The sequence below is a fragment of the Pinus tabuliformis genome, chromosome 5_2 (genome assembly GCF_031772625.1).
Source record: "Pinus tabuliformis cultivar Carrire ecotype Pingquan chromosome 5_2, CPIR1, whole genome shotgun sequence".
NCBI lineage: Eukaryota > Viridiplantae > Streptophyta > Pinopsida > Pinales > Pinaceae > Pinus > Pinus tabuliformis.
Window position 1 is genome coordinate 690,066,633 of NC_142306.1, and position 14,536 is coordinate 690,081,168.

The 14,536-nt window shown below is 37.7% G+C and overlaps 2 protein-coding genes across 2 annotated transcripts; one reads left to right on the top strand and one right to left on the bottom strand.

Moving 5' to 3' along the window:
* Nucleotides 1–1,479: 1,479 nt before the first annotated feature.
* LOC149160991 (exocyst complex component EXO70A1-like) lies at nt 1,480–2,322 on the bottom strand. Its single transcript, XM_089434749.1, has one exon. The coding sequence runs from the start codon at nt 2,320–2,322 to the stop codon at nt 1,480–1,482; it is 843 nt and encodes a 280-aa protein (XP_089290875.1).
* Nucleotides 2,323–4,954: 2,632 nt separating this feature from the next.
* LOC149160992 (uncharacterized) lies at nt 4,955–10,327 on the top strand. The gene is made up of 5 exons (XM_089436865.1): nt 4,955–5,534; nt 7,605–7,863; nt 8,138–8,305; nt 8,915–9,055; nt 9,137–10,327. The coding sequence occupies exons 1-5, from the start codon at nt 5,130–5,132 to the stop codon at nt 9,976–9,978; spliced, it is 1,815 nt and encodes a 604-aa protein (XP_089292991.1). The 5' UTR covers nt 4,955–5,129; the 3' UTR covers nt 9,979–10,327.
* Nucleotides 10,328–14,536: the final 4,209 nt, after the last annotated feature.

A 14,536-nucleotide genomic window follows, 5' to 3' on the forward strand; every position in this document is an offset into this window, starting at 1 on the left:
AGAGATCTGATACACAATTGACCTTAGTTTGGGAATTTTCTAGCAACAATGTACTAAGAGTGCAAAACATTTAGTTGCAAAAATGTAAAAATAACATACTTCACTTTCCACCATACTTCGTAGCCTTGTGGTTGATCAATGCTCCTATTGTAAAGTCCCTGAAAAACGATGACTCAATGGGTCCAAAGGGAAAACAAGAAACACAAAGAAAAACTAAATTGAATTATTTGCATTAAGTTCATACGATCACCTAAGATGACATGCTTCAGTTCAAATACAACAAATACAAAAGACTCATGCAAATCTACATAAGCAATGGTCATAGTCAATGTATACAATTATTTATATGATATTCCTATGGTCAACTAAATATGAACTAATTCAATCATTTTGTGAAATATAAATTCTAATTCCATTCATATAACTAATTACAAGACTAGCGCAATGCTAATAAACATTAGTCGTATCCAATGAACTAGTGCAATGCATTATGCAGAAGGAAAAATGCATCAACTTAAAAGTAACTTACCTTGAACAACTTTGGAAATCAAACTGGCCAGATTTCTTGCCAGACTTAGGTGTAGACATATTTTTCTACAGATTTTATTGACAAAAAAATTAGACAAGACAAGCTATGACATGTATTGAGATTCCACCAATATGTTTTCAGAAAGATAGAAGACTTGCCACTTTTGAACCAGGTGTTTGCTTTAATCCAAGTGGAGTTTCTTTTCCCTTGACACCTGAAGCAAGGCCCTTTGCACCCTATTTTGGATAAGGAGTTGCAACATGTTCTATTTTCTTGCCTTTGTCAACACCTAGAACATAAGTAAGCAATTGCAAACAAGTCTTGCTAGCTAAATACAACCAAAAAATTATTTTATATCATAGTATATCGTGCAAACGCCACTTTTCAGAGACAATTAACCATTGTGTTACCTAGTTCAAAACTAGCGATGAATTTCAAAACACCCATGAGAACTATCAACCCATTGATCTACTTATTACCTTTCTTATCTGATACTGCAAGGATCAAATCTTTCCCAATACCCTCGAGCTGCAACATTTTCTGCTTCCCATATAGACAAATCGTTTCCAAAGCAGAGGGAGCATGAGTTTTTAGTGAACTTGGACTTGACTTGGACATACCCCATACCCAGTCCCCATCCAAGTATGGCAAGGCTCAACCAACCCAAAAGGGAGAGATACCCCAATTGATGCACATACCCTAAAGTCTACACACACCCATACAAATCAAGTACTGCCACATGTACCCCATCGATGTCGAGGTACATACCCAACATAATAACCCTGGCCAAGAATGGCACAAGTACAACTAGACAAAAAAAGAAGGCATGCCCCAATTCATGCATGCATACCATGAACCATCACTTTCCTTACATTTTCAAGAAGGCAAGAACACTAAAATGCTACATTTTCATATTCACAATATCAACTTTAAGGAGGTTAATGCTTTCACTACATATCCGACACCATCCAACCAAAATTCTTCATGAGTGACCTTTCAATTGCAAAATTGAAACCCTTGAATCTATCCTTCAGGGCCTGCTGTGACATCCCAATGGAAGCACTCCCACTCACATGAATCCCCTCATCCCTCAAACAATTGAGAGCCTTCATCCAAGCCACTCGCTCATAATTTTCCGCATAATGTCTCACATTTTCCTGATTTTTCCTCAGCCAGCCATACCCTAACAGCCCTAAAAGCTTCGAACCTTTGACCTTCTTCACGATGTAATGAAGATTGTTCATGAGAAACAGGTATGACAGAGAAACATCCTTGTAGAGGTTAGATTTTGAATCTATCTTACATTGCAGGATGGTGATAATCCATCCCAGTTTCGCAGACAGAGCAGAGGTTGGGCTACCCGATTCATTATCATGATGGCTATCCAAGTCCCCAAACATGCCCATGAGGCCATCAGGCAGGGCCTTGGGGATATCAATTGGTGCATTGGCCATTATGTTCTTGAGAGCCTCCTTGTAATCAGACAGAAAACTCAGATAATTCATAGCATACCTTGTAAGCGGATGAATCGTGCCGCCTGGGACTGGGGTTTTTGAATTTTCCGCGTGGACTGCATTCTCGAATTTCTTCAAAATCCCCTGTGCCGACTCCCCGAGCCGAATTACGATCGTAGAGACTTGCATCCTCACGCTTGCGCACGATTCTTGGCTTAAAATGGTGTCGATGTCGGGCATAAGGTCCAACAGAAACCCATACATGTCGAGCACCCTGAAGATCCTTTCGTTGGAATTTTTGCTCATGGCCACAAAATCGCCAAAAGCCAGAAGCTTCATTGTCGGTCCCTTGATTGCCTCAGCGAAACAGGAATCCCTGACGTTATTAAAACCTGAAAAAATCTCGTCACAAAGTAACTCGGAAAAAAAATCCTCATTGCATCCTTGTATGATGTCATCCAAATCTCTACAGTGACGGATGACGAATCTCTACAATGTCTATAAAAAAAAACTTCACAATATAAATACCTATCGACATAATTATATAAATATCGATAATACTCCATTTACAACAAATAATTATTTAAACTTTTTATGTTTTAATATTGATTATTTATACTACAAATAATCACATTTGATGTAACCACCAAAATCCACCTTTTCCCATCAAAATCATTAGATTTTAAAGGCACTTCTCGCTCTTTATGATGAACTCTCAACCAATCATATCCTCCTTTTCCAATCATATTTCTTACATACTTATCCCTTTCAACCATATTTCTTACATACATGTCCCTTTCAACGTATATCTCAATACTCCCTTTTTCATCATGTTTCTTATATGATTATTCTTTTCGATATGTATCTCAAAAACTCCAATGCACGGTTTGATTAGACCTTGATGATTTGGCGTTCTAATGCTCCGTGGTTTGATTTTTTTAAATAATTATTTTATTTTTAAAGTGTAACTTTTCGAGCTCATTATTATTATAATAATTAAAAATTAAGTTAAATAAATGATGGCTCAATGTTATTAGATTTTTATCAATATTTTGAAGATTTGAGAAAGACAAATTTTTAATCAATTAAAAATAATTTTAAATTTTATTTTATAATTAAAAACATTTTAATCTAAATTATAGGTAAATACTATATTTTTTATAATGAATTTTATCTATATTAAAACTATATTATGTTATTTTTTAAAATTAAAAAAATACTCAATTATAATTTTTCTTTTTTGTTGTGATTTAATACAAAGGATTTTCATTCATAAAAAGAGTTTACATGGAGTTCATACAATCGAACTTGGCATAGTCTATATCATTACAATAAACATAAACATCATAGCCATCCATATCAGATAAAGGTTACAAAACTCATAGACGAAAACCAAGCTACACAAATAGATTTGTTCCATGTCATACAACAAAAACCAACACTGAGTTTATTCTAAGATTACAACGGTCGTTGCGCACAAAAGACCATAATTTCCAGCACCACTATGCCAAAAATGAACAAAGACCAATAGGTAGTACACTGCGCCAATCTTGCAGAAACAAGTCCTTTTCCATTCCAAAAATGAACCAAGACCAATAGACTGTGTCGTCCCTACAAAACAAGAGCTTCTATTTGCCGCAATATACCATCTATCCGGTTGTGCCAAACACGAACCATTGGCTACCACAATATACCATGAACAAAGGAATCAACGTAGAGGCCTCATGGAGACCAAAAGAAACGACACTGAGTTGAAGAGGTTTGAACAGGAGGCTGTATTATGCCCAACGCCATCCAATGCAACAAAGAGTGTGTCACCATACCCAGATACCAACCATAGTCCACGAGGGAAAAACATCAGAAGCCAAAACAAATTTAGGCCGTAAAAACAATCTCCCAACTTAGTTTTGCCATGTATCACCATAGAGAAGACCACAAAAAACAATCGAACACTAAAAATTATGAAGCTCAAGAATATCAAAATTGGAAGCTAAGACCCTGTAAGAGTGTTGCCAATGTACATAATACTATTGCCATGATCACGTAATGACCAGAGTTAGACAGGTGGAGTGTGCTTGCCATTCAACATAAACGAAAAAACATTCCCTTCAAGATTACACTCCCATCGGGGAACTCGACCATACAAGTTAGAAGCCTTTTTAATTTTTATTTTTCGCCATCCACTTTGACCATAATTAAGAATGCTGTAATGTCTTTCAAAAAGAAAAACAATCCATGAGATATAACCAAACTTGATTTCTTCATCAAATCATTGATTTAAATCTTAGAGAAAAAGTGGAGCATAGTTGACACCATGTAACATGTGAATAGATCATCTTTCTCTCCAACAATATAATTAACCTTAACCTAATTTCAAACTTATTAAATACATTATCTAAATGTACATAATATTTTTGAAATGGATTATAACATTTCAAAACACTTTTTCTTTTCATTGTCTACTTTGACCACCTCAAGAATATTTTAATGTCTTTCAAAACCAATAATATTTGAGATATAAATTAATAGTTTTTAAACATTATTTATTTTGAACTTTTAGTTGGAATTTAGCAATTTTTTTTTTTTTTTTTTTGTGAAATTTTAACATTTGTGATGTAAAACTTATTTTTGATTATATATATGATTCAACACCTTAAAAATTCGATAAAACACTTCGAATGTGGAGAATTCATAAATAAATCTGTGATTCCAAATTTTAAACTAAATTAAACTTTATAAAATACATTTAATTATGCAATTTAAACTAAATGGGCAGAATCTTCCAAATTTATGTCAAGTGCTCCCGATCTCCGGGACACAATGGCGAAAAATCAGCTCGAGTTGAGTTCCAACACTTAAATACCAACTGGTTTCAAGAACTTTCATAAATACCAATATGACCGTTGACAAAAATGTGACCGTTTAAAACGCCATCGACTCAAATCCCAATGACGCCAAGGTCATTATTTGTCCTTTCCTTTTTGCTTTTCTCGGCTTTCTGCTGCCGCTCCTCTGGCGGTTTTCCTTCTGTATGCCTCGCAGAATTGTCGTTAATTCGCGTCAAAGCAGTCGGCTGCGTTTCCCCCATCGCTTTCTGTTTAGTAGCCATGGTTTTATGAAGCAAGTTTGAACTGAATCCGAGCGTCATGGTAGGAATATCTGTGGCATTGGCCGTGGAGCATCTGCCCACCGCAAGCGTCCCGTCAACAATTTCTCTGGCAGCAAAGAACCGATTCATCTTGATTCCCAATCTCGATTCCCGGTCAACAGTGAAGGCCAATGTCAAGCAATTTGTAGAAGAATTCCTCTACATTCCTTCCCATTTGCAGTTCCTCTCGGCTCCCCTGTTCACCAAGCTAGGTGAAAACGAGTCTGTGGAGGATCTGTATCGTAGATATGACTGTCATGCCGAGGCGCAGGATCCTGGTATCCATGTAGACGAAGATACCTATACATTTTGGGGCAGAGAGGCTGGCAAGAGCGTTGATTTACAGGATGAACTTGCGCTGGAAGATTATCATATACTAGATAAAACCAAGATATGTCTCAAGGTACTTGCATATTCTCCTCCAGACTTTTCATGAATTTCATCAAATTAGGGAATTTTAGTAGTTTGCTCTCTTGTAAATAACTTCCCCTGTTTTGAGATTTTGTTTGGCAACCTAAACTTCCTCTCAGTTGTTGAGCATGTTTCCCATTATATTTGAGTCTCTGCTAATCAGGGTATCCTGTGGGTTCAGTACGCTGCCCACCGCATTCGTGGCTGGGGCTTTCACCCTGTCTCGGATGCAGTTTTGGACTGGAGCCAGGGATTTGCACTTGGGTTATCCTTGCAACAAGCTCTCCAACCTAAACCCATACGCTGACAGATGGGTTGAGCGCACCAATTCATCTAACCAACCCTGGGTTCATCATCTCTCACAGCCCTAAATATCTTGTAGGGTTCTGTAAGTTGCTCATTGGTTTGATTGTTTGTCAATATTCTTAACCCCATTCAGTTCAGTATGTTCCCCTGTCTAACCTGTCTTGTGTGAGATTTGAACCTGTACTCACCTAAGTGGGCTGTAGGGACGAGAATTATACACCGAGCAGGGAATATTAAATGCATTATAGAGTGGAATATGCATTTCAGATCTGAAATGCATATCACAGTATAGTGTATATTGTATTGGCATTGTCTAATTATTATAAGTTTTGGAATTTTTCATTGGAATTTGCAAATAATTTTTAACCAAATTGTGATTTTTTATTGTTTAAAATGTGCTTTTTAACTATATATATATATACAGCATCCTGAAAAGTTTCTGAGACACTAGGAATGTGGAGAGTTCACGACTCAAACTTAGACTTATGATTACAACAAATTCCTGTGAGATTTTAAGCAAATTCAACTGTAATATATGCCCGATAAAACTCCAAAATGAATAACAGATAGACAATGCTGCACTGCTTGGTTCTTATTGATCATTGCGCTGTAAATTTTTGTTTTCCATGAAGTTTGAACATATATCGATTTGTAGAACCACATAAGTTCCGTCCACTTCCAATCCTAAGTGCTTTGTAGCCTTAGTATGCTCTTTATCAAATTGAGCCTATTGGTAGGTACTCAGCAAGTTGATTGGTTGAAACAATTTGTCGGCTCATGGTTGATTGGGTGAAACAATTTGTCTTGTCTGCTTCCCAGGTTCAATACTATGGAACATGCCTTCTGCATAGTTTGCCATATCAATATGTTCGTTTCTGTGAGTAAAATTTGAAAGAAATGATAGTTGTCAATATGCTCAGTATGTAACTTAATACAGACCTTCGAGGGTTTGAGATGCCAAGAATGAACCCCAATATGAGGAACTCTAAGGATTTGCTTTAACCAAGTCATGGGAACAGACCTGCCTTGTGGGATACATTTTGCCAATATGCTTTGTATGTAGTGTGGATTGTTAACAACAGCAACAGTTGAAAAGCGAAAAACAGTAATTTGTCGGTAAATATGTTTCTGTATTCTCAGTAACCAATCCAATATTGGAAAACCCTAAAGGCTCGGTAGGTTCAGCACTTCAAAACATGGTCTCTACGTAGTTTGCCAACAGGCTCTGTGCACCAAGTAATTGTAAATAGCAGCCGCAAGAAAAAAATCTAAAAGGTGGTGTCAACATGTTTCCCAATACCTGTAACCACCCTAGGAGTTCAGTGAGATTTGAGCACTTAGCATCCATAAGGACCCCATAGGCTATATAGCACCTTGATTAGCACAAAGTGAAATTGTTTGCTATGATTTAAACCTTGATCCGGAAGGAATTCATCTATTACAACTTACTGGTAACACTTGAAACGTTTGGCAATGCAAGGAGCCAACAGGTTCGGTGTGCTTCTCATATAAGCTTTTTAGATTTGCACAGTTCATTGATCCTTTTCGACTTTCTTAAACTTGTGTAATGTAAACAGTTTGATCTGTTCTAATTCGATTTGACTCATTGCCAATCTAAGTAAGCCTTATGTTGTGTATGTTTCTCGTGAGATTTAAATAATTTTCACAACCTAACTGCTCTTTGGTCCACAGGACTTTACCTTCTCTTAAATCTCTTGTTTATGAGTGGAAGTACTGAATGTTGTTTTCATTACAGACACTCCCAGAACATTTGCCCAAACAAGGTGGCCGTATATTTGCAGAGACCAAAGATGGGATTCTTCCTTTGGTAGGGATTAGTCCTTTAACAAGGATCTCCGAGATAAAACGAAAACTAGAGGTTATGACAGGGATTCCTGCAGCCCACCAGCTGTTGTCTTCTGTTGGTCGAGTTATGCATGATGACTTCCATATCAAGGACTTCAAAGGTTTTCATGCAATTTATGAGGGCAGTATTATTGATCTCTGTAAATCAGGTGAGAATTATTGTTCAAAAAATTACTGGAACCCTAGGCCTCTTCTTTTGTGGTTGCTTTTATTATTTAGATCTGTAAATCTGGTGGATGTAGATGTCAAATTGAACACTAGATCAAGCCCACAGCTGTCCCCTAGTTGAATAATTGTTACTTTGGGGGAGTAATGTTAATTGTGTAGGTAGCCTGCAGGCTCTTACAACCACTATAAGATTTGAACTTGTGCAGGCTAGTAGTCTCATTTGATCACTAGTTTCTCTCTCTTGCTCAATCACAGGGGACAGCAATCTGGACCAAGCCCATCGTCGGATGATTGTTTTCCTGAATGTTGAGGAACAAACTTTCACTCTTGTAGTACAACCTTCCGATCTTGTTCAAAACATTATGCAGATGGTTGAATCCCGTACAGGAATCTCTCAGTGGCAGCAGCGTATCACATTTTCTGGTGAGTATTCAGACATTTGTAACTTTCCTTTTTATCCTTAATCATCATTCTATAAATAACTGTCACCATAGCACATAAAAAATGTTGTAAAAGGCTGCAGTGAAAAATGATGATTATAGAACATCATATTATTTTAGGAAATTTCTGGAGTTACCTATATTAAAAAATGTTGCAAACCCACACTGACTTATAGTGTTTTACAGAGTCTGTTATTTGTCTTTAATAAGAAACTTGGTTTTTATCCGAATTAGGTTACAATATTTCCTGAGAGAAAGCTTATAGGTCGACAAACTCTAGAAGTCTTAAAACCACAATCAATCTCTTTACTTGACAGATATATGTTCAAAAAACAGAAAACGAGATTCATCTTAACTTATGAGCTTGGAAGCAACTGAAGAATTCATCTTAACTAAAGAAAAGTCTTAAATCTTTTTTCGCTTCAACTATGGTTATAGAATGAAGTTATGAACTATGGGTTGAACGTGTAACCCTTGTGTCATCCTTTATATCTGCATTCTTCATCTTTGTTCTTTAATCTGAACAGAAAATGATGCTCAAGAAAAGTTATTGGAATGGAAGCAAATACTAAAAAGTAATTGTGTCCTGCAGGGAAAACATTGCAGGAGAAGAAAACTCTTTCTGAATACTTCATCTACCCAGAGTGCACAATAGATGTGAATGTTTTCAAGAACCCACTCAAAACCCTTGCAAGATCTGCTTGCAAGGCTCACCCGGAGGATGAGAATTCAGGTAGGTCATAATCTGTTTATTCAGGGTTCTGTTTCGGTGATTAAGCAATCTACTTGCCTGATAATCCATTGTGTAACGCAGATCATCTGGATGAACCTGTACCGAAGCCTGCTGCCAGAAAAATCAAGCTAGCAAGGACACAGCTGGGGCATATTCTAGGTGTTGTTACTATTCCAGTTCTTACCACTGATAGAATATCTGACTTGAAGAGAAAAATTAGGAGATTTTTGCAGCCATTGGTTGAAAAGAATATACCAACAGGTAACAACGCTGCTAAGGAACAGCAGGTTCAGAATATTGTAGCTCCCAAAACATTTCCAGTGAAAGGGGGTGGTAAGTTTTCGATTGCCACTCACCCAGAGAAGCAAAAGCTTGAGAGAAGTACTTCAGCCATTGAAAAGTTGCTAAAACAAGTGTCCAATTCAGCGTCTTTGAAAAGCCCTTGCTCTAAGCAGTCACCTCCTCCGACTCCCACTGCATACTTCACTCCACCAGAAGTGAAAGAGTGTTTCTCCACCCCTCCAACTAAACTTGGCCCACCGACACCAGTTTCTCCAAATACTTCTGATGCTGTAAAGTCCTTTTTGGTTCGCAAGCTACATTTTGGATCTCCATCTGATACTACTGTAAGTCAATCTCATACTTCCCTTAAGAACCCGTGTAGGCAGAATTTTTCTCAGACCAAACAATCAAGCGAAAATCAATCTGCTGCTCAAGACCATGCACTAAAAGGAACTGGATATCATGTGTCAGTTATATCAAATGGACAAGACTCTGAAAATTATCCCAACCAGCCTGTTGGAAATGAGAAGAATTATTCCAATCAGCCTGTTGGAAGTGATAAAAAAAGCATAGGTACTTGGCTTACAGAAAATATGCATAGCCTAAAGGGACATATTCGAGCTCCTTTCACAGAAAAGTAGAGCGCCTTCTCATTTAATTTTGCCAACTGTGTCAGACGAAGGTTTCACAAGTTACTATTTTCCAGTTCCTTTCACAGAGAAGTAGAGTGCCTTTCACAAGCAATATTGTACTTCTCATTTAATTCTGCAATTGTGTCAAAAGAGAGTTTCATACTTTTGAAGAACCTTAAATAACTGTTCTGTGAAACAGCAATACAGCAGGCAATTATTTCACTTTTAGTGCCACAGAATTTTTGTTGTAAACATGTTAGGATTGGATGTGTTCTATAACAGAGCATTCTCATGTTGGTGCACTGTAATCATTTTCTAGTTGCTAACTAAATAATCAAGGGGATTTTCAGTATTCTCATTTCTTCCAGTGAGCAAGAAGACAGGTGGATCCCTCATACAGCAGGGTTGTCACTACGAAGATATATGACATAGTAGATATTTGGGCTTATATAGTCCATCCATTGACAAAGTTCAGATAGTAATTAATACAATGTAAAATGGTCTGCTTGTTTTCAATCAGTCTTGAGAAAGGGGATCATTTCAGATGTTCAGATGTGCAATGACAGCCTATTCTAATCAAAACTATTCTTTCCATCTTCTGTCTTTATTATACTGGTTTTAATCCCGTGCTATCTCAACATGTTAGGATTGGATGTGTTCTATAACAAAGCATTCTCATGTTGGTGCACTGTAATCATTTTCTAGTTGCTAAGTAAACAATCAAGGGGATTTTAAGTATTCTCATTTCTTCCAGTTAGCAAGAAGACATGTGGATCCCTCATACAGCAGGGTTGTCACTACGAAGATATATATGCCATAGTAGATATTTGGGCTTATATAGTCCATCCGTTGACAAAGTTCAGTTAGTAATTAATACAATGTAAAATGGTCTGCTTGTTTCAATCAGTCTTGAGAAAGGGGATCATTTCAGATGTTCAGATGTGCAATGACAGCCTATTCTAATCAAAACTATTCTTTCCATCTTCTGTCTTTATTATATTGGTTTTAATCCCGTGCTATCTGTGCATAATCTAAGAATGCATGCTTAGATTGCTTGTTCCTTCTGCTCACCCAATAAGGCCAAGGACCTAGCTGTTTGTGTTGTACAAAAGCAATTAGAGTATTTTTGCTCATCTATGATCTGCATAAGAAACAATGCTATAATGAGGGTTTCAAAGAAATGGTGTCTAGGAAGTTTAATAAGTCCTGATCATCATTCAGAAACATTTAAAAACAAAAAAATAACTAAGATATTTGTTGAAATATTAAGAAATTTATTGGCAAAACAAATATTAAGATATTTATTGGCAAAAAAATGTGATTTGTAGAGAGGCGCAGATCAGTTTGTAACTTAGAACATGCTATATAACACCATATGAGTGGAGGCGCAAGGAATTGTGTGGTGTAGTTTATTGGGAAGGATGGGATGACAATGTTGAAAGAATGACAACAAATATGTAAATAATTAGTTATTTAGGGGAATGTTTTTTTTACTGTTAAGTGAGTTGTATAACGAGAAAAAGTTATGTAACGAAGTAGTCCATATTAATTGGGCAAGTTCATATTAATTGGGGATTGCCCTTGAAGCTTATAACCATGGAGAATCATTTTTGATCAATAAAATAAAATTTTCACTCCCTTGAGGTTTTCTTCACACACCTTCAAGGTTTTACCAAATATAGTGTTAATGTGTGTGATTCAGTTTTTCCATTTTATGCATTTCTTGCTTGCTCGTTTGAATGATTAATGACTCTCCAAAGCACAACAATTGGTATCAGAGCGGTTGGGTCATTGAAGTCATTGAGGAAGTCGTGAAGTCTGTATGAAAAAAAAAGAAAAAAAAGTCGAAGCCGTCAAAAGTATAGAGACCGGTGAGAAAGGCTTGCTGCTGTTGCGTTCGAGCCACCAATTCACCGTGCGTTAAGGAGCCACGAAAATAAGGGAAGCTTGAAGGTGGGTTGGTTTGACTCTGCTCGCTCGATGAGGACAGAGTTTGCCGCCGTCTAGGAGCTTGCCACCACCGACAGAGAATAAGGAACCGAGCGCCAGAGAAAAAGAGAGAGGGGTCGCTGCCGATTTCAGGTGATTGATAGTCTGTGCCACCGTCTGGAGAATCCGGGGTTTCTTCTGCCTGTCTGGAAGGGGGAGCAACCGCCGGAGAAAAAAATGCACTCTTCGAGCCTGTCTGGAGCTGTTAGCAACCGAAGCCATGGAGGGGTCGTTGGTCGTTGAAGTTTTTTCAAGGAGACACGGGAGCCGAGCAAATTGATGAAAATCCCCAGACGCACCGCACATTCTTGGAGGAGTAACAAGTTGAAGAAGCCACTGCTTCTGCCGTTGACTGAATTTTTTTTGAAGCGTGCCTGCCGAAGCTGTCAGAGGACTGTCCACAACAAATCGCAAATCAGGCTACCAGGTAATTTTTTCATATAAATTGAAAACGGTTTGGTGCAAAATTTGAAGAATTGGCTGTTCGATTTGAAGTGGCTATTGGATTCCTTGGGTTTTTTTTTTAAATTTGGTTTTCTGAAGAGCGAAGTCATTTATAAAGGAAAGAGAGTTAGTTAAAAAAAATAAAAATAAAATATCTAGGTGAAGGATTCTTCATTAGCAGGAAATTTAAAAGTAGTTGGGTTTGATTTTGAAAAGGGGTTTGAAAATTCTGAAAATTAAGAAGCATAAATTATTTAAAAACTAGAATTCGTTAAGAAACCCTTTTTGGAAAAAGGGAAACCAATTTTTTTTATGAAACCTTAGAGGAGGATTCGTAGAGAAATGGCAAAAATGACAAACACTAAATTTGCGGTGGGGAAAGTCACAGGCAAGAACAATTTTGCATTATGGAAACTGAAAGTTAGAGATTTGCTGGTGCAACAAGGGTTGCACAAAGCTCTAGATGGAGTGAAGAAGAAACTTGTGGGCATGATAGGTTTGGATTGGGAGGACTTGGATGTCTGAGCTCTCAGTACCATTAGGTTGTCCCTGACAGATGAAGTTTTCTTCAACATTGTTGAAAAAACCTCAACATCAAGTTTTATATGACCAAATTTTTAACGAACATAATTTATCTGAAAGACAATTATATAGTTTTCGGATGAAAGAGGGTACAAAAATTGTAGAATATTTAAATATTTTTAATACACTTATTTTCCAGTTGTCAAATATGGAAGTTAAATTTCAGGAAGAAGACAATGCTATCACTGTTGTGTTCCTTGCTTAAGTCCTGAGACCACTTTGTAACTTCTATCAGTTTGAGCACCACTAAACCTGGAATTTGATATAGTTGTGGGAGCTCTGTTATATGAAGAAGTACGAAGGAAGTCTAGCATTGAAATCTCCGCACTAGAAGCCATGGTAGCCAGCGGCCAGTCAAAGGAAAGAGGGGAGAAAGTAAAGAGTTTTTCCAAATCAAAATCAAAGGGCAAAAAGTGTAAAGGCAAATGCGCTGGTATTGTGATGGCGTGGGTGCAGGCGTTAGGGATAATCTTCCCAATCTGGCTGTAATCTCTTCTTCCCTAGGCGTATCAGTCATTAAAGTGATACCTTCATTTAATTCTTTAAACCCCCAAACCTTGCTTAATTAACAAAACAAGACTTTACTCTTGTCGGGCAGCAATTCCAAAGGAATTACTTTAAAACACTATCGGAGGCTTTTATAAGAGGGATTATACACCCAACAATATCGGCGGCTTTATCATGGGAGGACTTATGCAATACACCATCGGGGCAGTAATTCCAAAGGAATTACTTTATAATATAATCGGCGCTTTATATCCCCCTTTTCCCCGATGCGATATCGCAATCGCTATCGGCGGACTTCCAAAGCACCACTGCTTCCAATACACCCCACGGACCCGACGATCTTTTAGGCTCCCTTCTATATGGATTTCGGGTCCGCCTATCGGCGGTTCCCTATCGACAGATTTGCAATGTAATGGGTCTGCGGACCCGACGCTCCTTTAGGCTCTGTTTTATAATATTTTGGCTCCGATTATTGGAGCGTACAGTCTAAGCCTTTGCGGACCCGATACCCATTAAACCCAACTCTATAGTATTTCGGCTCCGGGATATCGGAGCTCTCCCATGTAGCCGTATCAAAGGTTCCTTTCGAACTCGAAATCCTTATCCACTGCACTTTATAATACTTCGGCTCCGGGAGTTCGGAGCGCATAGTTAAGAGCTTAAAAGGCCCTCTCCGACGCGATATTGGGTTCGGACCCGATGGGGTATGAACCAATATTAAGAATGCTTCACGTCCGCTATAAAGGCCCGCTTAAAGAAAAAGTCGTGGATCCTCTGTGTAAACAGAGTAGGCACGATAATTTATAAGATAGCTTATGAGGCCTGCATACGCTGAAATAAAAAAGAATCGGCCATAAAGTCCTCAATCAAGCATCATGCGGGGAACAATAAGGAAACTCAACACTTTTATTACACAGTGAATTAAACTATCTGATATATGCACACATATTTAACAGAGCCACTAATTCCGATACACAGTAAACAGATGCATGCACCATTCAATTAACAGAAGGCCATTAGACCGAGAGAAAAGTTTAAGTAATAA

What these genes read in the sequence shown, in the direction of transcription:
- LOC149160991 (XM_089434749.1), bottom strand. Translation starts at nt 2,322, where the DNA reads ATGAAGCTTCTGGCTTTTGGCGATTTTGTGGCCATGAGCAAAAATTCC.
- LOC149160992 (XM_089436865.1), top strand. Translation starts at nt 5,130, where the DNA reads ATGGTAGGAATATCTGTGGCATTGGCCGTGGAGCATCTGCCCACCGCA. An exon ending in AAACCAAGATATGTCTCAAG is followed by an intron (nt 5,535 to 7,604) that starts GTACTTGCATAT and finishes TTTTCATTACAG; the next exon opens with ACACTCCCAGAACATTTGCC. An exon ending in TATTGATCTCTGTAAATCAG is followed by an intron (nt 7,864 to 8,137) that starts GTGAGAATTATT and finishes GCTCAATCACAG; the next exon opens with GGGACAGCAATCTGGACCAA.